Source organism: Aotus nancymaae, unplaced genomic scaffold, assembly GCF_030222135.1.
Source record: "Aotus nancymaae isolate 86718 unplaced genomic scaffold, 86718_ANA_hifiasm-v0.15.2.pri h1tg000007l, whole genome shotgun sequence".
NCBI classification, from domain to species: Eukaryota; Metazoa; Chordata; class Mammalia; order Primates; family Aotidae; genus Aotus; species Aotus nancymaae.
The window spans coordinates 66,259,753-66,284,184 of record NW_026988418.1 but is presented as its reverse complement, the minus strand read 5'-3'; the positions used below and the strand labels follow the sequence as shown (position 1 = coordinate 66,284,184).

The 24,432-nt window shown below is 37.0% G+C and overlaps 1 protein-coding gene and 1 long non-coding RNA gene across 5 annotated transcripts in view; one reads left to right on the top strand and one right to left on the bottom strand.

Annotated features, from left to right (window-relative positions):
• The window catches only part of GPSM2 (G protein signaling modulator 2), a 50,033-nt gene that overhangs the window by 19,243 nt on the left and 6,358 nt on the right, over nucleotides 1-24,432 (top strand). For 3 of the 4 annotated variants that reach the window (XM_021671948.2, XM_064372744.1, XM_064372745.1), the window contains 10 exons: nucleotides 313-448; nucleotides 789-931; nucleotides 1,464-1,587; nucleotides 1,700-1,815; nucleotides 7,680-7,835; nucleotides 9,431-9,539; nucleotides 10,416-10,545; nucleotides 16,667-16,737; nucleotides 20,315-20,491; nucleotides 23,157-23,313. In XM_021671948.2, the coding sequence (XP_021527623.2) occupies nucleotides 313-448; nucleotides 789-931; nucleotides 1,464-1,587; nucleotides 1,700-1,815; nucleotides 7,680-7,835; nucleotides 9,431-9,539; nucleotides 10,416-10,545; nucleotides 16,667-16,737; nucleotides 20,315-20,491; nucleotides 23,157-23,313 (1,319 nt within the window). The remainder of the gene's footprint in view (nucleotides 1-312; nucleotides 449-788; nucleotides 932-1,463; nucleotides 1,588-1,699; nucleotides 1,816-7,679; nucleotides 7,836-9,430; nucleotides 9,540-10,415; nucleotides 10,546-16,666; nucleotides 16,738-20,314; nucleotides 20,492-23,156; nucleotides 23,314-24,432) is intronic. The other variant, XM_064372746.1, reaches the window with a different exon arrangement.
• On the bottom strand, nucleotides 10,647-18,240 carry LOC135273438 (uncharacterized). Its single transcript, XR_010341242.1, has 2 exons — nucleotides 14,223-18,240; nucleotides 10,647-11,921 (listed from the first exon to the last, which is right to left on the bottom strand). It is a non-coding gene; the product is annotated as an uncharacterized LOC135273438 (long non-coding RNA).

Here is a 24,432-nt window from a genome sequence, read left to right as displayed (position 1 = left end):
AACTAACTTAATACATTTAATGAGTTCTACTTCAGTAGCATCACTTTTTAAAACTAATCTTTAGGGTGAACACAGTTTAATTGAATGAATAGTAGTGAAAGGACCCTAGAGTTTAATTAAATGAACGAAAACTAATTACATTCAAATACAAAAATGTAAGTTTTAAATATTTATTTAAAGTAGGTTTCAAAGCCAATGGATTTTTCTTACCTTAAGCATGTCAGTTTGTCCTCTAGGAAAACTGTACTCTGGCTGCTTTATATTTTAACACCATTTGTATTTTAATACCATTTGTTTCTTTTTTTTTTCCAGGACTATTGGAGACCAGTTGGGGGAAGCCAAAGCTAGTGGTAATCTGGGAAACACGTTAAAAGTTCTTGGGAATTTTGATGAAGCCATAGTTTGTTGTCAGCGACACCTAGATATTTCCAGAGAGCTTAATGACAAGGTAAATACCACAGCATTAAATGGTAGGCCCAATATTTTCATTCAAAGTGCTTTGCATTTTAATACTATTTAATTATTCTATAGTTTATTTAAAAATTAATGCCAAAAAAGAAAACATTTATAGACTATAGAAGTAAAAGAGAGAAAAAAAATTTTAATGGAGAACAAGAAGGAAGTAGCAAGAGTGCTTTCTTTCATAAGTAATCATTTGATTAGTTCTGTATGGAGAGCCAATATAAAAATTTCTTTCCCTCGACCGTAATACTAAGGATATTACAAATATATATGATAAACCTGACCTCTCTTTTCAAAATGTAAACTTTGCTGATATCTTCATTTAGGTGGGAGAAGCAAGAGCACTTTACAATCTTGGAAATGTGTATCATGCCAAAGGGAAAAGTTTTGGTTGCCCTGGTCCCCAGGACGTAGGAGAATTTCCAGAAGAAGTGAGAAACGCTCTTCAGGCAGCCGTGGATTTTTATGAGTGAGTAGGGGCTGCTATGTGCAGTCATGTAGGCCCATCTAAGTTGTGGATCTGCTATATGTTCTTTATTCAGTAGTAAGTTTTAAGTTTGGCAAAGTTTTAAAGTTATGAACTAGCAAAATCATCAATTCAGTGGCTTAACTGTTATAGTGTTATATTAGTAATCTGCAGCTTTCATTTAAATTGCAGACCAGTGCCACTTAGTGGCAAAAACAAGAAATATCAATGCTTGGTCTGTTATTTAGAGTAATTTAGTCTTTTACCAACAGAATTTCATAGAACTTCTTAACTATAGGGGTTCCAAGATTAACTCTGTGCTTGAACCTGGGCAGAAACCTATCTGAATGGTTAAATAAAGTGTTCCCAGCTATTTCCTATAATTGCCCTTCATCACAGATGTCATCCTTAAAATGTTGCACATTATGGCTGTAAACTTATTTACATTTTTTCCTGATAAAATTAGATATGTAAATCAAATAAATAAAATTGTTTTGCAGACTTATTTTTTTCATCACTTTTTGCTGTCCCTTAGGGAAAACCTATCACTAGTTACTGCTTTGGGTGACCGAGCAGCACAAGGACGTGCCTTTGGAAATCTTGGAAACACACATTACCTCCTTGGCAACTTCAGGGATGCAGTTATAGCCCATGAGCAGGTACAGTGGAAAGCCTTGGAGCCAGATCATTTCTTCATCAAAGTTCTGAATACTGATTAGATCCTTCTTCAGTTTTATTATAGCTACATCTAATTAAAATTTTCTTTTTCAGCGTCTCCTTATTGCAAAAGAATTTGGAGATAAAGCAGCTGAAAGAAGAGCATATAGCAACCTTGGAAATGCATATATATTTCTTGGTGAATTTGAAACTGCCTCTGAATACTACAGGTCAGTCTAATATTTCTGTAGATAAATGTAAAATGAATAGTTATTCAGTCCTATTAATTCATAGGCTTTGGGTTTAAAATCTGATTGCAGCAGGACCTTTGGCATCTAAGCCTCAATCTCCTTATCTGTAACAGAAAATATCAGTACTTCATTTTGGGGAATGCTGTGAGGATTGAATGAAATAATATTTTAAGCACTTAGCACAGTACCTGGCACACAGTGCTCAATAAATATTATTGTACCTAAGATTTAATCGCTGTATGAACGCTTTATATTATTGGTTTTTATCTTTAAAAGTAATTGTTTTTAAATGAAATTTTCAACCTTTAATGTCTTTTAAACTTGTTTAGCATATGTGGTATTTATTGTGTATATGCTTTATTTCACTCAATTATGGGTTAGAATAGAGGTCAAAAGAAAGCCTGGTAACAAAAATATTAATAATCTCTACCAGTGATCACTGAATTTTTCCTCTACCTTCCCACCCTGTTATTGAGCAGTTCTTCCTTTACCCTCTTTTTGCCCATATTTGGCTATCACTGTAAGCTAAGTCCCCATTCACTTACCTGAAGAGTTGGCAATCGCAGCTTCTTCTGTGGCAGGATCTTTCTTATCAGTAGGTTTGAGACATAGATGATAGAAAGTTTAGACAGCTTCAAGTTGCCTCATCTGTGCTTTCTAGATTGAGTTTTCCATAGTTAGTGGGGATCGAAGGCCCTTACAGATTTCAGGTAGAAGCCAGTTTGACTAAACAGAAGACACAGTGATTGATTTGTATTTTGTTAATCCAATGATTCTTTAATGAGTTCTGGATAATGTGTCATCTTTATAAAAAAGGTAAAATTGGGCCGGGCACGGTGGCTCAAGCCTGTAATCCCAGCACTTTGGGAGGCCGAGGCGGGTGGATCACGAGGTCAAGAGATCGAGACCATCCTGGTCAACATGGTGAAACCCCATCTCTACTAATACAAAAAATTAGCGGGCATGGTGGCGCGTGCCTGTAATCCCAGCTACTTAGGAGGCTGAGGCAGGAGAATTGCCTGAACCCAGGAGGCGGAGGTTGTGGTGAGCCGAGATCGCACCATTGTACTCCAGCCTGGGTAATGAGCGAAACTCTGTCTCAAAAAAAAAAAGGTAAAATTGGGCCAGGCATAGTGGCTCACACTTGTAATCCCAGCACTTTGGGAGGCTGAAGTGGGCAGATCACAAGGTCAGGAGATAAAGACCATCTTGGCTAACACGGTGAAACTCCGTCTACTAAAAATACAAAAAATTAGCCTGGTGTGGCAGTGCGTGCCTGTAGTCCCAACTGCTCAGGAGGCTGAGGCAGGAGAAACGCTTGAACCTGGGAGGCAGAGGTTGCAGTGAGCCAAGATCATGCCACTGCACTCCAGCCTGGGCAACAGAGTGAGACTCTGTCTCAAAAAAAAAAAAAGTAAAATTGTTTTAGGCCTATCTAAAAAATTGAATAGCATTCCACCTTGCTTTAAACATTAACTAGTGGTTAATATTTGTTGGTTGGTTAGGTTAGTTAGATATGAAATAGCTTCCCAAATAAAATATATCACTATGTGAAGGAGTATATATTTTTATTTTAAATATAAAAGTTTTTATTTTAAAGCCAAGGTATATAGAGAAGTCTTTTTTTTTTTTTTTGAAAGAAAGAAAGGAAAAGAATAAAGAAGAGGAGGAAAAAGGAAGAGAAAGAGAAAGAGAGAGAGAATGGGAGTATTGCTTTCTTGCCCAGGCTAGAATGCATTTTAGTAATGGGTATTGAAAACCTCTTTTATACCAATAGTTATACTTGATGTAAACGGGAAGGAATAAGGGAAGAAAATAACAAACGAGCAGCCAACCAATATTTCATTTAAACCTATGAAATGCTATGCGATTACTGAGGAGTGATTTACTTCCAATTATGTAGTCACTTATGGAATAGGTGTGAGGTGGTAATGTATGTTTTATGTATTTGAAGTGGAGAGTTCTATAAATGTTTATTAAGTTTACTTGTTCCAGGTCTGAGTTCAAGTCCTGGATGTCCTTGTTAATTTTCTGTCTCATTGATCTATAAAATCATTAGCTCTTCTTGTTACATTGATCCTTTTGCCATTATGTAATGTCCTTCTTTGCCTCTTTTGCTCTTTGTTGCTTTAAAGTCTACTTTATCAGAGGCGAGAATTGCATCTCCTGCTTTTTATTTATTTATTTTTACTCTCTGATTGGTTGATAAATCTTCCTCCTTCTCTTTGTTTTGAGTCTTTGTGTATCGTTGCATATGAGATGGGTCTGGATGCAGCATACCGATGGGTTTTGGCTTTTTATCCAATTAAAATATATATAACTTTAATACTGGCATTTGATGCTAGCTGGCTGTTTTGCCCATTAGTTAGTGTAAATTTTTCGTTGTGCTAATGTTCTTTTCTTTTTGATATATTTTTGGAAAGGCTGATATTGGTTGTTCCTTTATATGTATAGTGCTTCTTTCAGAAGCTCTTGTAAAGCAGGCCTGGTGGTGGTGAACTCTCTAAGTACTTGTTTGTTCGCAAAGGATTTAATTTTTCCTTCACTTGTAAAGCTTAGTTTGGCTGGATAGGAAATTCTGGGTTGAAAGTTCTTTTCTTTAAGGATGTTAAATATTGGTCCCCACTCTTTTCTGGCTTGTAGGGTTTCTGCTGAGAGATCTGCTGTAAGTCTGATAGGTTTCCCTTTATGGGTAACCTGACCTTTCTCTCTGGCTGCCCTTAGTATTTTCTCCTTCATTTCAACCCTAATAAATCTGGCAATTATGTGCCTTGGGGTTGGTCTTCTTGAAGAATATCTTTGTGGTGTTCTCTGTATTACCTGGAGTTGAATATTACCCTGCCTTGCCAGGTTGGGAAAGTTTTCCTGAATGATATCCTGAAGAGTATTTTCCAACTTGGATTCGTTCTCTTCATCACATTCAGGTACACCTATCAAACGTAAATTAGGTCTTTTCACATAGTCCCATATTTCCTGGAGACTTTGCTCATTCCTTTTTATCCTTTTTTCTCCAATCTTCTCTTCTCGTTTCATTTCACTGAGCTGGTCCTTGACTTCTGATATCCTTTCTTCTGCTTGATCAATTCGACTGTTTAAACTTGTGCATGCTTCGCGAAGTTCTCGTGTTGTGTTTTTCAGCTCCATCAATTCACGTATATTCCTCTCTAAATTGTCCATTCTTGTTAACATTTCGTCAAACCTTTTTTCAAGGTTCTTAGTTTCTTTGCATTGGGTTAGAACAAGTTCTTCTAATTCACAGAAGTTTCTTATCACCCACGTTTTGAAACCTGCTTCTGTTATTGGAACACACTCGTAATCTATTAAGCCTTGTTCCGTTACTGATGAGGAATTGCGATCCCCTGTAGAGGGAGAGGCATTCTGATTTTGAGTATTCTCTGCCTTTTTACGCTGGTTTCTTCCCTTCATTATATATTTATCCGTCTGTCGTCTTTATAATTACTGACTTTCTAACTAGGTCTCTGAGCTGACGTCCAACTTGTTGATTCCCAGCGCCGAAATCTGAGCAATCCACTGCGCCGGCCAAAACAGCGGTGTTAAGATTGATGGTGCTTTTCTGCCCGGGAATCTCCGGACTCTGCACCTAGAACTGCTGCGCTAAGGTGCCAGCAAAACCGCCGCGCCGGCCACAAGAGTCGCCCTGGCGACACTTGGGGCTCCTCTGCTGGGAATCTCCTAGTCCGTGAGCAACAAATATTCGTCTGAAAGTGTGACGTCCTCTCGTTCTCTGCGCTTTCACTGGGAACTATGAGCCCGAGCTGCTAGTGATCAGCCATCTTGGATCTCTCTCTCCGAGAAGTCTTAATTATTAAATGGTGTATCTGTGTTAAATACTGAAAGGTTCTATCATAAAGTGAATAGTGACTATTTGACTAAAGAAGCATGAATAGAAAGTAATGAAATTTACTTTTTTTCTCTCAATAAGCAGGCTAGAACTCAGAACTTTATATATATTCCAAATTGTTGGTTAGAAACATTTTTGGAACTCTTCTTTGGAATTATTATTATTATTATTATTATTATTATTTTTTTTTTTTTTTTGAGACGGAGTTTCGCTCTTGTTACCCAGGCTGGAGTGCAATGGCGCGATCTCGGCTCACCGCAACCTCCGCCTCCTGGGTTCAAACAATTCTCCTGCCTCAGCCTCCTGAGTAGCTGGGATTACAGGCACGCGCCACTGTGCCCAGCTAATTTTTTGTATTTTTAGTAGAGACGGGGTTTCACCATGTTGACCAGGATGGTCTCGATCTCTTGACCTCGTGATCCACCCGCCTCGGCCTCCCAAAGTGCTGGGATTACAGGCGTGAGCCACCGCGCCCGGCTATTATTATTTTTTGAGACGGAGTTTCGCTCTTGTCACCCAGGCTGGAGTGCAATAGCACGATTTTGGTTTACTGCAACCTCCACCTCCTGGGTTCAAGCAATTCTCCTGCCTTGGCTTCCTGAGCAGCTGAGATTACAGGTGTCCACTACCACGCCCAGCTAATTTTTATGTTTTTGGTAGGGATGGGGTTTCACCACATTGGCAAGGCTAGTCTCGAACTCCCGGCTTCAAGTGATCGGCCCACCTCGGCTTCCCAAAGTGCTGGGATTACAAGTGTGAGCCACCACACCCAGCCTGGAATTGTTTTCAGGGCCAAACAAAAAGACTGACATAACATTATAGATCCATAGCCTTATGGATACAAAGCAGTAGTTTGATAAACTTATGTTAGTAATTGAATTTGGTTCCAAAAAGATTTCTGATCATTTACAAATCAACTATACCATCAAAGAATAATGATATGCCAGAAAGCGTTATGCCACAGGATCTGAAGGCAATTCCAAAAGTCTTTCAAAAATATTTGAAAAGACAGGCAACAGTCGAATAAGTAGGTAGCCTTCCAAGGTGACCAATTTGAAGGTATCATCATTAAATATGTAATTTTAGATTTGTTTGCTTAAAAAAAAAATCTACATTACCATAGAGTAATTTGTCATATAGTTATAAATGATATGAAGTAATTATACTATTTGACAGAAATGATGGGAGAGTCATTTAAATTATTGAATCCAAAAAGCATCTGTAGGTTTAAGCACTGATAATAATAAAATAGCACATTAACATTTATATAGTATCTACTATGCCCAAGAGCTGTTCTAAGCACTTTGTATATATTCATTTAATCCTCACAAAAGTTCTTCGAGGTATTTCCCCCATTTTATATATGAGGAGACTGGTATACAGAGAGGTTGAGTGACTTTGCCCTTAGCTTAGTAATTTGGCAAAGTTGAGATTTAAACCCAGTGTAGCTCCAAGATCTCTGCTCTTAATTGCTATGCTAGTTTTTCACTGACAATAACACAGATGGAATTTGAGTAAGGTTTAGATGCAGTGAGTATTTTTCATGAATTTGTGACTAATGCCTTACACATAAGAATTTTACCTAAATATTTTAAATTTTGACAATGCAAAGGTGATGGTGTGACTGAAAACAGATGTTATGTGGACAAAAGCCTCTTTTAGCTATTGTCAATACTAAAGGGAAAGTTTTTTTAAATGTTAAAGATATTATGTTAATCCCTAGAAACTCTTGTCATGTTTCAATACTTCTTTGGTAAATTGTTAGGATTTTCAAATTTATTCTACAAGCCTTGAATCTGCTTTCTGTGTTTCAAAAACATCTTTTCATTTTGTCTAAAAGTAATGGAGAAAGTATGGGATATGAAAATTAGGCTCTCGGAGATTTAAAGACAGCACAGAGGAAAAATGAGAGTTTTATTTTTTGATTCTTATAGCCCAAACTGAGAATGATCATTATGTAAGAATTAATTTCTTCTTGTAGGAAGACACTACTGTTGGCTCGACAGCTTAAAGACCGAGCTGTAGAAGCACAGTCTTGTTACAGTCTTGGAAATACATATACTTTACTTCAAGACTATGAAAAGGCCATTGATTATCATCTAAAGCACTTAGCAATTGCTCAGGAGCTGAATGATAGGTATGTTCTACATCTTTTTGCCATAACTAAGGTAAAATATAGATGCATTATTGAATCCCTAGAATTTTTCCTTTGTTTCTTTTCCTTTATTTTCCTTAATATCCCTTTTAAGGAATTTTCTGTTTCAGTGATGTCCTCTATATATTGTTGTTTGAAGGGCTAGTCTGTGATAGAGGATTAGTCTGGTTCCATATGCCCTTGACCCAAGATCAGTGACTAGGTCCCAAACTCAATTACCTCTTCAGAAGTCTTCCTGATGGGCCAGGCACGGTGGCTCACACCTGTAATCCCAGCACTTTGGGAGGCCAAGGCAGGCAGATCACGAGGTCAAGAGATTGAGACCATCCTGACCAACGTGGTGAAACCCCAACTCTACTAAAAATACAAAAATTGGCCGGGCGCGGTGGCTCACGCCTATAATCCCAGCACTTTGGGAGGCCGAGGCGAGCGAATCACGAGGTCAAGAGATTGAGACCATTCTGGCCAACATGGTGAAACCCCGTCTCTACTAAAAATACAAAAAAATTAGCTGGGCATGGTGGCGTGCGCCTGTAGTCCCAGCTACTCGGGAGGCTGAGGCAGGAGAATTGCTTGAACCCGGGAGGCAGAGGTTGCAGTGAGCCAAGGTCGTGCCACTGCACTCCAGCCTGATGCCTGGTGACGGAGTGAGACTCTGTCTAAAAAAATAAAAAAATAAAAAAAAATACAAAAATTAGGTGGGCATGGTGGCACATGCCTGTAATCCCAGCTACTTGGGAGGCTGAGGCAGGAGAATCACTTGAACCCGGGAGGCAAAGTTTGCAGTGAGGCAAGATCATGGCATACTGCACTCCAGCCTGGTGACAGAGTGAGACTCCATCTCCAAAAAAAAAGTCTTCCTGACTACGTAAGTGTGGGAATTGTGGTGAACTTAAGAGATAACGCCTGGTGTGAAGGGGGCTACTGCTTCCCAAGTCCATCTAATTGTTGCCAGGCAGGAATAAGAATCCATTATGTCCAGATCTTCTTGTCTTTTAAAGAGAAGCTGGAAGTGCTGAGTTTTATATGAAATCTGATTTTTAAATGTTAGTAGCTAATTCAGTTATTTTGTTTTACTGTATGAAAAAAATATATTTTTGCCAGCATTTAGTCTGTAATGTCTGCCTTAGAAAATAGATTTCTCTTTAACCTAAGTATGAGAGAGAACTTTCCCTTGCAGTTCAAAATGAAGTATGCTACCTCAAGAGATAGTGAGACCCCCTGCTGCTCAAACACACTGGATGATTACCCCGTAGGGCTGTTATAGAAAGAAAATGGGGTAGTGGACCAGAATACCTATCCTTGAGATTTATTACTTTATCATGCATTTCATATTTTAAAAGAATGTTTTCTATGTTCTAATATTTGACTATGAGTTTAGTATTATGTGGATATACTTTTTTTTTTAATCTGGGTATCTTAATATATCTATAATATCATGATAGTATGTTCTTTATATGAAAGACCAAATCAATCCAAAGGTTTCTTTATACCTTTAGTTCCTGCTAGCTAGCTTTTATTCTCTACATAGGACCTCTTTTCAAATAACTGCATGTTTGCTTTGAATAATGTTTTAGAATTGGCGAAGGAAGAGCATGTTGGAGCTTAGGAAATGCATACACAGCACTAGGAAATCATGATCAAGCAATGCATTTTGCTGAAAAGCACTTGGAAATTTCAAGAGAGGTATGAAACTAAAAAAAAAATGCTGTCTGTGCTATTATAATTTACAAATTAGTGGTTGGGAAAGGGAACCCTATTATTTCCCCAGTTTGATCATATGGCTGAATAATAAATTTGATTATATATCATTCTCTTGGCATAGAACCCTACAAAGCATTTTGAGGTACAGATCACAGTTATGTTTGTGTTGGCTTTGCTGTAGGAAGACAGGAAGGTAAGGCTGCGCATGGGGAAATGGAAGGAGAGTACTAAGATATGCCCCTACTCTACCCTAATGTCTACATGGAGAAGTAGCATGGTATTGAAGCATGGTTCTTAGAATCAAGGACGGTTTCTTGTTGTAGTTCTGCCACTTGCTGGCTGTTTGAGCTTGGAAACCTTTTGTGAGCCTCAATTTCTCTCAAATGCAAAAGGGGAATAATAATAGCTCGGTGGCAAAGTGTTATAACGATTAGCGATAATATATATTAAAAGTGCCTAGCATAATGTCTGGTACTGGCTTAATAAACATTATTATACTATGGAAATAAAATAAGTACATTTTATTCATATACCAAATTAATGTGGCCAGGATAATCTACGTCATTACTTAGTATGATGCCAGAGAACAAGAGCAATCTAATGTTTACAGAACTAAAGAATTAAGAGTATAATTAGATGTCCTATTGTGATAATTTAGAAAATTCTTTTTTCTTTCTATATTCTTTAAAAAAACTATTAATGGAAGAAAATTTTTTCATTCATTCAGTCTCATAATTCTAATATACCATTTTCATTTCTCTATTTTCTTCCAGCTGTAGTTTCACTACATTTACAAATAATCTTCACCATTCTTTGTCTTTAAGTACTACTCTAAAATATAAATGTTTGTGGTTGTAGGTTGGGGATAAAAGTGGTGAACTAACAGCACGACTGAATCTCTCAGATCTTCAAATGGTTCTTGGTCTGAGCTACAGCACAAATAACTCCATAATGTCTGAAAATAATGAAATTGATAGCAGTTTGAATGGTAAGTAATAGGACTTTTAAAACCCAATTTTTTATCCTCAATATTTAAAGTTATTTATCACAAGTTTGCCATATTCAGAGAGAATACATAACATAGGAAGATCAACTTATACTTTTTTTTTGTTGTACACAGCTCCATTAATTTGTAAACATAAATATGTAATTATATGTAATATATGATTTGTAAATGTAAAACAATATTTTATAGTTTTTATCATGAACTTAGGAATGGCGATGGTATCATTCTTTTCTTTTGTAAAAATACATTTAAATTCTCTATCAACTCATTCAAAAATTTATAAATGTGGAGGTGCCAAAATTTTTAAATGTTGTTTATTCTTTTTATCTCATACAGTTTTCCATATTTGATTTGTTTAGTTCTTTTCCCCCCATTTATTTTCCAAGGTGAACTTTCTTAGGACTTTATTTTTTTAATTCAGAAAATCTAAGATACTCTATTTTTCTTTCTTTTTTTTTTTTTCGTGGCAAAATCTATTTTTAGGAAACTTTCCTTAGGTGCCAATTTGGTTTGACATTTCTATCGGGAGGAAACTTGCTATAATGTCTCTTTTTGAGTGAAAAAAGTCTACTTATAAAGAAATAAAAGGAATAAGATTAGGTTCACATTTTTTAATTTCATTGGTATGTGATTCTGTATGAGATCATTTTCCTAAGCTTGAGAAATTCTTAGTCTAAAAAAAAAAACTATTGACAAATATTTTGAAGTTGAAAGTCAGTGATAAATATACCTTTTCTCTTTCCAATTTTTTTCTTTAAAGTCATGAAAAAAAGGAAAAGAAATTAATGACTACTCATCTGATTTAGACTTTTAAAGAATATTTAGTGAAAAGTTCTGAAGTGTGAGCCATATAATAATTTGTGACTGTGTGCTTTGTGGTTAAATGATGGGCCAAAAAGTTTTTCTGTGTTGAACTTTCATATAGGTTATTCCATAAGAGCTCTCATCTTTAAAAAGCAAAAACAAACAGTCGCTTGTCTTCATAGACCATTCTAGCTATAGACCTGTTCCTTTGTTCCTTTCTATAACAAAACCTGGAAAGATACTAATTGTTCATTGTTTTTACTTCCTTGCCTCCCATTCTCTCTTCAACCCACTCCTGTTGGGCTTTGCCTTCTCCGTGACTCTGAAACCCTTTCAAGGTTACCACAAACCTCCATTTTACCAAATACATCAATGTCAGCTCACTCGATTTTTTTCAGCAATGTTTCCTATAGGCAATCATTCCCTTCTGAGAATACTTTCTTCATTCGGCCTCCAGGATTTCTATACTTTCCTGGTCAGCCACTCTTGTCTTTATTCTCTTCTCTCCTCTTCATCTTTCTGTCCTCTAAGTTTGTAGTGCCCAGGGTTCAGTTCTTTACAGAAATAAGTGAAAACGAAAATAACAAAAATGGTTAGGTAGCCTGAGGGGAAAAAAAAAAGAGCTAACATTTATTCAGTGCTTGTGATGTGCCAGGCACTGATTTAAGTGCTTTACATGTTTTAACTCATTTAATTGTAACAATTCTAGTAGTTAAGTTTCTGTTATCCTTAATTTACAGATGGAGAAGTGGAGGCAAGAGAGGTTAGGTAAATTTCCCAGGGTTACCTGTGTAGTAAGTGGTAGAGATGGAAGTTAAACTTAGTCACTATGGCTCCAGAATCCATCTTATGTGATAGTTATGTCTTAATGTGATGTTAACACACCTCAATAATTGATAGATAAAAATCAGTCAGAAGTCAGACATCAATAATAAAATAGAGATTTGACCAACACAATTAATAGGCTTCATCTAATGCAATATTTTGCAAACTGACACTTAAATGAGTTATAAAATCAGCCCATGGATTGCAGCTAGCATTAAAAATACACATACAGGAGCCAGGGCAGTGGCTCATGTCTATAATCCCAGAACTTGGGAGGACCACTTGAGCCCGAGAGTTTAAGACGGCCTGGGCATATAGGAAGACCCCCATCTCTCAAAAACATTTTTTTAAATTAGCCATCCATGGTGGCATGAGCCTGTGGTCCCAGCTACTCGGGAAGCTGAGGTGGGAGCTTCGACCCAGGAAGTCAAAGCTACAGTAAGCCATGATCGTGCCATTGCACTCCAGCTTGGGCAACAGAGGAGAACCTACCTTCAAAAAAAACCCAAAAATCTAAACACATATGTGTAAATGTATACATAAAACTGTTGTGTGAAGATTTTGTTGTATGTTTGTCCTAGGTATATACGTGTATTTTTTAATATGGGGTCACAGCTTAAAAGTGAAAACCATCGATTTAATGGAAATACCTAACCACTCAATTCACATTATTTTTAAGCATTTATGAAACATTCACAAAAAACCGACAATAAAGCAAATCTCAACGAATTTTAAAGTATTTTTATCACATCTACATCATACATGCCCTGAGCACAGTGCAATTAATTTAGAAATTAAGATAATGTATACAACATTCATCTGAAAACTTAACACACTTCTCAGTAACTTATAGGTTGAAAAAGAAATCTTAAAGTTAGAAAATAACTTAGGAGGCCAGGCTCGGTGGCTCATGCCTGTAATCCCAGCACTTTGGGAGGCTGGAGGTGGGCGGATCACCTGAGATCAGGAGTTCAAGACCAGCCTGACCAACATGGAGAAACCCCATCTCTACTAAAAATACAAAATTAGCTGGGCGTGGTGGTACATGCCTGTAATTCCAGCTACTTGGTAGGCTGAGGCAGAAGAATTGCTTGAACCCAGGAAGTAGAGGTTGCAGTGAGCCAAAAGTTGCTGTGAGCCTAGATCGTGCCATTGCACTCTAGCCTGGGCAACAAAAGTGGAAATCCATCTCGAAAAAAAGAAAAGAAAAAATAGGACTGAATTATAAAAATATTGTTTCAATTTTGTGGCACATGATTTACATTGGTACTTAGAGCAAAGTGTGTGTTGTATTTAAAAAGGAAAAAGGCTGAAAGTGAGCTAAATATCTAGCTTAAAAAGTAAAGAAAAACTGAAAGAAAGCAAAAATTAATACAGAGCAGAATTTAATAAAATTGAAACGAAGATTCAGTAGAGTTTTTTTTCAAGTCAAAATTTGGTTACAAATGGTTTAATTTTGACTAATTACATCTACAGCAAGATTGCTCAAAAATAAAAGGGGCATAATATGCAGAGATTAAAAAGAGATTCTGAATAACGTTATGACAAAATATTTGAAAATCTAGGAGAAATGGGCAATTTCTGGAAAAACAAGTTATCAAAACTGATCTAATGGTAGAATGTAATGTGAATGGCATGCTAATGGCTAAAATTATTTAAAAAATTAGATAAGTAACTTAAAATCTTCCCACTAGGAAAATACCTGGCCCAGATGGTTTTACAAGTGACGTAAACCAGCCACTTAAGAAAACTAATTATAACACTTTACACAAAAATTTTATAGGCAACTGAATAAGTGGAAATACTTTTGTCAGTCTTTCTGAGAACCATGTAACCCTGATAACCAAACTGGACAAGAACAATACAAGAAAAGTAGACGGGGGACAGTGGCTCACACCTGTAATCCCAGCACTTTGGGAGGTGGAGGCCAGTGGATCACGAGGTCAGGAGTTCAAGACCAGCCTGGCCAACATAGTGAAACCCAGTCTCTACTAAAAATACAAAAATTAGCCGGGTGTGGTGGCACGTACCTGTAGTCTCAGTTACTGAGGAGGCTGAGGTAGGAGGATCGCTTAAACCCGGGAGCAGAGGTTGTAGTGAGCCGAGATCACAACACTGCATTGCAGCCTGGGCAACAAAGCAAAACTCCATCTCAAAAAAAAAAAAAAAGATCTGTGTGTGTGTATACATATATATAGTTTTTATTTAAAAAGTGTATATAAATTATATATAAAAATAATAAGACTGAAAGTAAAAGGATAGAAGATTCATCATGAAAAACTAACCAAAAGACAGCCAGTATAACGTGTTAATATCAGATAAAAAGTACTTTAAGGCAAAAGGTCTTACTAGAAATGAAGAAGGTCGGCTGAGTGTAGTGGGTCACCTTTATAATCCCAGCACTTTGGGAGGCCAAGGCAGGTGGATCACATCTTAGCCAACATGGTGAGACCCCCATCTCTACTTAAGATACGAAAGTTAGCTGGGCATGGTGGCAGGCACCTGTAATCCCAGCTACTGAGGAGGCTGAGGCAGGAGAACCTCTTGAACCTGGGAGGCAGAGTTTGCAGGGAGCCAAGATCATACCACTGCATTCCAGCCTGGATAACAAAGTGAGACTCAGTCTCAAAAAAAAAAAAACAAAGGAAATGAAGAAGGAGGATCGCTTGCATCCAGGAGTCAAGATCAGCCTGGGTGACATAGGAAGACCCCTGTCTGTATCAAAAATAAGTTGGACATGGTGTTGCATGCCTATAGTCCCAGCTACTTGGTAGGCTGAGGTGGCAGGATCGCTTAGCCCAAGAAGTCAAAGCTGCAATGAGCCGTGATTGTGCCACTGTACTCCAGCCTGGGCAACAGAGCAAGACCCCTTCTCAAAAAAGAGGTCAGGGACTGGCCAGGCATGGTGGCTTATGCATGTAATCCCAACACTTTGGGAGTCAAAGATGGGCAGATTACTGGAGGTCAGGAGTTCAAGACCAGCTTGGCCAATATGGTAACGAACAGTACACAAATAGCCCATAAATATATGAGAAGACTTTTAACTTCATCTCATCAGCAAAAATCACAGTGGAATACCATTGGAAACCTATGAGATGAACAAAAATTACTACCAATATTAAAATGATGTAGGGTAATGGAAACTCTTATGTGGTATTGATGGGATAGAAATTGGTATACTCCAAAGTACAATCCAGCAACATTCTGGTGAAGTTACTGCACATCATTTTAATACTGGTAGTAATTTTTGTTCACCTCATAGGTTTCTAATAGTACTCCACTGTGATTTTTGCTGATGAGATGAAGTTAAATATCTTCTCATATATTTATGAGCTATTTGTGTACTGTTCAGTGTTCCAACTGTATGATCCAGCTGTTCCACTCCTGTTCCACTCCCAGTTACATACTCCTGATATCCACCAAACTGGAAGAAATGCTTGTCCATGTACACTGAGAGACATTTCCAAGAGTATCTGTAGTATTGTTTATAGCAAAAAGTTGGAAGCAACCTAAATATCTGTCATTAGTAAAATGGATAATTTCCTAGTCCGCTCTAAAGTCTGTTATTTTTGAGACTGTGTGGATGGTATAAACCAGTTATTATAAAACCTTTGCCTAAAAAGGCAATGAAAATGAATTAAGGTATACATATAATATGGATGAATCTTACAAACATAAGACTTCTCAAAGCTAGTTGCAGAATACATACAGTATGATACCATTTATAAATGTTTCAAAACCCGCAGATGCTATATTGCTAAGAGATACATACATTTGTAATGAAAATGCATAAAAGTGCAGGGAAGACAAGGGAAATTATGAGGGGAGTTACACAAGGGGAGTTTAATGTGTTCATAATGTTTCATTTTTTAAGCTGAGTGTTAGGTATTTCTTATGCCTTTTAAAATACTGCTTAATATTTTAAAAGATTGAATGGATATGGAAATTCTCTAATTACTGAAAAAAATCTGAGGTCTTGTTTACTTGTTTTCTGACTGGTAGTAAGTCTGTCCTCTAATGAGATCTTTAAATGGAAAGGGGTAACTTAGAAAGGAGTAACAGCGTAGTAGTGGGGGTGCTAATTTGATTCTTTTCACACAATTGAAGGCCTACAGCCTTTTCCTTATGTTATAAGGAGTAAATTACTCTACAGTTAGTTTGGAAGTGGATAGTATAAAACCAGTTGTTATAAAATGCCTTTTTCAAAGTAAAGGGTAATTTAGTAACCAGTGAGAGTTCCCAACCAAAATGTAACTTCCTTACATCAAAGCATTTTAGAGGGGAATGTATATTCTATTTTTGTGTAGCTGGTATGGAAAATTATTATTCTTAGAAGAATACATATTTGTCCATGTTTTCTCCTTTCATATGGGTTTGTGTATCAGACTTTAGAATTGAATGATGTAATGATGCTGAACTTGTAATCTTAAGGGCTCCCTGGTTTATCTGAATTGATTTTTTTTTTTAAACAAAGGTGTACGCCCCAAGTTGGGACGCCGGCATAGTATGGAAAATATGGAACTTATGAAGTTAACACCGGAAAAGGTGGGTGGCAGTTTTTATGTTTCAAATTTCATGAACTATTATAAAATGTTTTAGTAACTTTTAATGAAATAATTTAAATAAGGCTTGCCCTATATAGATGTCACTTAAAAATTTGCCTTTAAAAAAATCAGAAAAAGTATAGTGCAAAAAGAATGCATATAGTATGCTGCCATCTGTTTAAGAAAAATGCCTGCATATATTTCCTTTGTAGATTCATAAAACATTCCTGGAAGAATATGTAAGAAACTGGCTAACAATTGTTGCTTCTGAGAAGAGGACTGAGTGTCTGGGTTAGGCTAGAAACACTTTATATAATCAGTTTGAACAGTTTGAATCGTTTACCATGTAAATGTATTACTTTTTTTTTTTTTTTAAGAGATCAGGAAGATCAAAACAAGCTCTTTTCCCCCAACTTCATAGCAACATTATTGCCAAGATGAATCAAATTTATGATTAAGAGGAGAGTTGTTTTTCTAGCTGCATTCTTGAAAAGCATTTTTTTTTTAAACTAGTACTTTTGTATTGAAGATACATCTTCCCCAGGATTTTTCTTGGGGGAGGTGGTGCGTAGTAAAAGGGAAGGGACTTCATAATTGGAAACAGGTTACTGAAGAACACATCAAGGCTACTTTCTTCCATTTCCTTTTAACTGAATATCACATTGTCAAATAGGTTCTTATTCTTTGTGTGTATTTTTTTATTTATTTTACTTATTTATTTTAGAGTTGGGATGTCTCTCTGTCTCCTAGGCTGGAGTGCAGTAGTGCAGTAGAGCCATGGGCTCAAGTGATCCTCCTGGTTCAGCCTCCCCAGTAGCTGGGACTACAGGTGTACATCATCATGCCTGGCTAAGTTTTTTACTTTTTCAGAGACAGTCTCTCACTCTGTTGTCTAAACTGGTCTTGAACTCCTGGCCTTTAGCAATCCTCCTGCCTCAGCCTCCTGAGTTGCTGGTATAGCTGTGAGCCACTGTGCCAGCTGTGGTATATTTTTAAAAATACTTTTTATAAAATATCTTCATTACAGCAACTTTAGAAAATTTGAACACAGAAATCAAGATAATCAGTAATCCTGCCTCCTGATAGTAACTACAGTTATTTTGGCATCTATTCATCTGGCATTTTCATATGGATGTTGTAGACACTATAATATGTGGTAATTCTATCAAGAATATCTTTCCAACTGAGCACAGTGGCTCATACCTGTAATCCTAGCACTTTGGGAGGCCAAGGTGGGCAGATCACTTGAACCCAGGATTTTGAGACCAGCCTGGGCAACATGGCAAAACCCTGTCTCTACCAAAAAAAAAAAAAAATACACACACACACACACACACACACAAATTAGCTGGGCTTGGTGGCACATGCCTGTAGTCACGGCTACTTGGGAGGCTGAGGCAGGATTATCATTTGAGCCTGGGATGCGGAGGTTGCAAAAAGCTATGATTGTGTCACTGCACTCCAGCCTGAATGACAGTGAGACCCTGTCTCCAAAAAAAAAAAAAAAAAAAAGAAACAAAAAGGAACATCTTTCCATGTCATTAAATATTCTTCTGCCCTATCATAACAATAGCATATGATTTTTCAATAGTGATAGTTTATGTGTGAATAGTCTTCAAAAAACCAACATATAAAATTGTGTTAGAATCATATCCAAGATATTTTTATTCCAGTCATTCACAGAGTTATTTGGAAACTCTAGTAATTTTTAAAGGACTTTGTGATTCTCCCAAAAGGTCCAGCTGTTCTCTGAGTGGTTCTCAAATATAAATTTGTTAAATCTACTTATTATGTTTTTAAAAAAGCTTTTAAGGCAATTTTAGTCTATGTTTTCCTTTTAGGAACATACTAATAAGTAGCAAAAATAATCTGTCTTCTGCCTACCTATGTACTGGTACTAGCAGTGTTATGCAAGAAGCTGACCAGATTAGACTTTGTAATTCTCTAAGTGTCAAGTGATAAAATTCTATCTTTAATTTCAAATACGTTTAAGTGGAATTAGTTCTTTGTATTGGTTTCATTTCCTCATAATAAAGCTGTCAAAGAATTCATTATTTCATGATTCTCAACAAAGAAACATACGTAAGGAAAAAGGAAGATTTCTAGGTTAAGAGGCTTCCTGGGAGAGTATGCAGTGGGAGGGAACTTTTGAGGCTTCGATGCCTGAACTTGGATATGTGAAAATGTCTTTACTAACCTCACATTTGATAATTTTGCTGACTATAGAATTCTTGGTTAGAAATAATTTTTCTTCACAATTTTTAAGACATTGCTTCGCCCTCTATTCTTGTTTTCAGTATTGTTAAGAGGTTCAAATAAATATATAGGAAACATTTTTAATTTTTCTTCTTGGGTTTTGGGTGCAGCTTTATATTCTCACATCAAGGACCATTTTCCTTTTCTCTAAACAAGAGACCATGAAATCACTGTAGTAAATAATTTTCCCTTATGACGACCTCTATGTGAAAAGGAATCGATGGCTTGGTTCACTTACTAGCTACATGTTTTAAAAACAGCAACAAATACATACATACATACATATATACACACACACATATATACACACATGTATACATACACACACACATATATACATACATACATACACACACACACACACACACACACACACACACACACACACATATGGGTTCTCACTATGTTATCCAGGCTAGCCTCAAACTTCTGGGCTCAAGCAGTCCTCCCGTCTCAGCCTCCTGAGTAGCTGGGATTACAAGTGTGAGCCACCATGCCCAGCTACATGTCTCACTCCCCTGTACATTTATTTCAATTTGTGCCTCATGGGCACTTTTCTGGGTTGATGGAAATGTTCTATGTATTGTTTAGAGTAGGGGTTATATGGCTTCCAGTCATAGACTTAAAATCTGTGCATTTGACTGTAAATTTTACCTATGAAAAAATGTGTCACTAAAGTTACTACATGGCATGAACCTTTAGAGTTACTTGTAAACATTTAAGACTGAACGTTAAAGCTGCAAATGTCAGAGCTATTGTATGTAGTGCATATTGCACTTGATAAATGTTACTTTGTTATTTGTAGATTGTCATATGTATTTAAACGAGATCTAGACCTTTATAAATTGATTTTGCCTATTGATAATGTAGTATGGTATTCATAAAAACATAAACCATTTTATTAAAAATTACTACTGCTATGTTTTAGATATTAATTTTTATGTTTAAAAATTCTACATCTAAAATTTCCAGTTGTAACAGATTTTTTAAGTAACTCACATCTAGAGTAAAACTTTGGCTCCTTCTCTGACCATTCATATTTTATTTTTATAGAGTTCTGGCAAACCTTGCTTTCTTATTTTAGGTTTTTAAAAACCAGCATTTTAATATTTTGATAATAAGGAATCCACAGTATGCATCGGGCATAAGCTCTTGAAAATAGTGCACTATACTAAAACATCTTTTTTTTAGAGATCTAAAATTCTTCCTCTTTCCCCCAATAGTAAATAAGTGAATATGTCAGATTAATATTATGGGAAACCAGAAGAGAGCTGGGGCTTGGGAGATGTTTTTTCACCTACTTTCCATTTGTAATTTTTTAGGTACAGAACTGGAACAGTGAAATTCTTGCTAAGCAAAAACCTCTTATTGCCAAACCTTCTGCAAAGCTACTCTTTGTCAACAGACTGAAGGGGAAAAAATACAAAACTAATTCCTCCACTAAAGTTCTCCAAGATGCCAGTAATTCTATTGACCACCGAATTCCAAATTCTCAGAGGGTACGTTTAAAATAGATTTTTTTTTTCAAGTTTTGTGTTTTGAGTACCTACATTTGGGTTTTCTTGTATTCATACTGGATTTTTAGTAATTTAAATGAGACATTTAACATAAAATATCTTTGTATTCATAGTTCCCTATCTTTTCTATCTTCTTCAAAACTAGAAATGATAATTACTGTCTTAGTAAATAAATTGCTCCCTTGTATTGGACAATAATTCTTTTATTTTTCTTTTTTTTGAGACAGAATCTCACTCTGTCACCCAGGCTGGAGTACAGTGGCACAGTCTCAGCTCACTGCAACCTCTGCCTCCTGGGCTCAAGCGATTCTCCTGCCTCAGCCTCCCGAGTAGCTGGGATTACAGGCAGGGGTCACCATGCCCAGCTGATTTTTGTATTTTTAGTAGAGATGGGGTTTCACCTCCTAACCTCAAGTGATTGACCTTCCTTGGCCTCCCAAAGTGCTGGGATTGTGGGCGTGAGCCACCACGGTTGGCCAATAATTATTTATTTGAATAACTATTGTTTGGAAAAATACTACCAGTTATTTCACTGCATTGTCTCCCAGTAAAACTACCCTCTACTCAGCTCAGAAGACAGAACAAATTAAATTCAGATGCTCGAGGATTTTTAAATATTAGTTTAGAATGAAGTGTATCTGTTAGCATCTACTTCTGTTAATCACATTATTGAAACTATAATGATAGAATTATAAACTTTTGATGAAAAATGAGCCTGAGCAACATGATTAAACTCTGTCTCTACCAAAAAATAAAAAGTTAGCTGGGCATGGTGGGGTGCGCCTATGGTCCCAGAGCCCAGGAAGTGGAGGTTGCAGTGAGCTGCGATCATGCCACTGTACAACACTGTTGCCTGGGCAACAGAGCGAGATTGTGTCTCAAAAAAAAAAAAAAAAAAAAGTAAAATGATCATAGCAGTCAGTTTGTTTAATTTATTTAGAAATTAAAATACCATGGGTTTACTCATAAGTATTGGGAAATCTCTAATGCAGCTACCCTATAATCTGATAAAAGGATCAAAGTAAATTACGAAGAAGGTATTTCCATTTCCAAATCCATTTCTCTGCTGGGCACAGTGGCTCATGTCTGTAATCCCAGCACTTTGGGAGGCCAGGGTGGGTAGATCTCCTCAACTTAGAAGTTTGAGACCAGCCTAGGCAACGTGGTGGAACCCCGTCTCTACCAAAAATAAAAAAAATTAGCTGGGTGTGGTGGCACACACCTGTGGTCCCAGCTACTCAGGAGACTGGGGTGGGAGGACTCCTTGAGCCTGGGAGGCAGAGGTTGCAGTGAGCTGAGATTGCCCCACTGCACTCCAACCTGGGTGACAGAGTGAGACCCATCTCAAAGAAAATAAATAATAAAAAATAAAATCGGATGGGCACGGTGGCTCACGCCTGTAATCCCAATACTGTGGGAGGTTAAAGCGGGTGGATCATGAGGTCAAGAGATTGAGACCATCCTGGCCAAGATGGTGAAACCCCGGAGGCTGAGGCAGGAGAATCACTTGAACCCAGGAAGCAGAGGTTCCAGTAAGCCAGTATTGCACCACTGTACTTCAGCCTGGATGACAGAGCAAGACTTCTCAAAAAAAAAAAAAAAGAAAAAAGAAAAAAAAAATCCACTACTGTGTTTTAGCCTAGTTCTTACTCTATTACCTAGATTTCAATAGGTACCTGAACTGATCTCCCTGCCTTCATTATTATATCTAAACAAAACTGATTAAAATTCACTACTGCCATTGCTCATCTTATTTCACATAGGATAAAGTCTACATTTGTTAGTATTGCTTACAAAGGCCTCTTTCTTCCTCTGTACCTACCCCTACCCTTCAGTTCATCATCTCTTTAATACTACAAACTTTTTGGACTGCATATTAACTAGTATGAAACATCTCTCACCTGCAAATGCCTACTCATTCTTAAGGAGCCAACACAAATACGTGCTGTGAAATTTTCCCTATTTCTCCTAAAAGTTAGTTCCTCTATCCTCCTCAGGCCCATAACATTTTTTGTATATGTGCTTCTATTATCACATATCATTATGAAAAAAATAATAATTACTTGTATTAAACATTGCATTCATCATTTCAGTTTTGAAGCCTTCCAAATGAAGAATATAGGTCTTCCTCTCCTCACAAATACTCATTTATTTGAAGTTTGTATTTTTTCAAGATCTTCAAATCTAATATTATAAAAAGACCTTAGAAATCACTATGCTAGGAAAATACACGTTTTCTTTCTTAAACAGCTCTTACAAAGAGATAAGTATACTTAAATTCCACTTTATTACAATGTTTAGAACTGAATGTGGAGCCTGAAGTACAGGCCTGTATCACCAGTGTTTGCATAATTCAGTATCTGTAGCAGTTCTCTTAAGTCTGAGGTATGTTTCTTAAGCCTTAGAAACACAGGAATTAAAAACTAGAAGTGCTTTTTGTTAGTTGGATTAAAATAGCCTTTTATTACCAATATTTTCCATCTTGTATTCTTTTTTAAAATAAAACGTCAATTTTTATTTTTAATTTATTTTTATTTTAATCCTCATCCTTTACCTTTTGCATTTGAATGCATCATGATGTTCACTGATGATCTAAAGATAATACTGGAATATTTCAAGTGAACTGGACTTCCTCTCAATATTTTAGAAAATCAGTGCAGATACTATTGGCGATGAAGGGTTCTTTGACTTATTAAGCCGATTTCAAAGCAATAGGATGGATGATCAGAGATGTTGTTTACAAGAAAAGAACTGCCATACAGCTTCAACAGCAACTACTTCTACTCCCCCCAAAATGCTAAAAAGTAAGTCATCTCTGTTTCTCCCCCAGTTTTAATAGTTCTCTTTGCTTTGCTTGTGATTTATTTCTGAGAATTTAGTTCTCATCACAGGAGATATGATAAATAAGCCTGAATCCAGGTGTATCTGAAATGCTGCTGTTTATACAGTTCAAACAAGGTTTTTTCAGTTCCCTGAAGTATATCTGTGTTTTTAGTCTAGTGTGCTTTCATAACTATATCATACTACCTCCCTAGTTTTCTTTGAAAAATCTGTTGAGGAAAGTGTGACTGTGAGCCAGGTGTGGTGCTGCATGCCTGTAATCTCAGCTACTTGGGAGGCTGAAGTGGGAGGATCGCTGAGGCCGGGAGTTTGAGGCTATCGTTTGCAATGATTGTGTTTGTGAATAGCCACTGGACTCCAGCCTGGGCAACATAGTTAGACCCTATGTCTAAAACATATATAAAAATAAAATCTGGTTTTATTTATTTAGAGACAAGATCTTGCTGTGAGCTAAGCTGGAGTGCCTGGGCATGATTGTAGTCAGTGCAACCTTGAACCCCTGTGCTCAAGCCATCCTCCTACCTCAGCCTACCAAGTGGCTGGGAGTTAGCTAAGCTGGAGTGCCTGGGCATGATCGTAGTCAGTGCAACCTTGAACCCCTGTGCTCAAGCCATCCTCCTACCTCAGCCTACCAAGTGGCTGGGACTACAGGCACACACCACCATGCCCAGCCAATTTTTAAAATTTTTTTGTGGAGACGAGGTCTTGCTGTGTTGTTCAGGCTGGTCTTGGGATCCTGGCCTCAAGTGATCCTCCTGCCTTAGCCTCCCAAAGTGCTGGTATTCCAGGCATGAGCTACCATGTCCAGCCTAAATATAACTTTTAAAAATAAAAATGAGGAGGAAAGATAGTTATACATACCTTGTGATTATATATAAAATGTCAATATTTCATATCTGGATTAAAAAAGAAAAGATAGACTGAAGAGGAACCTATGGCCAAGGCTGAGGCTGAGGCCTGGCTGACTTAGAAAGGACTAAAATAAGTTACTTAAATTTTTCTATTTCAGCTACCAAAAGACTTCTTATACCATAGACCAAGACTTGCCAGCAGCACTTAACTGTTAGTTTACTAAATGATTT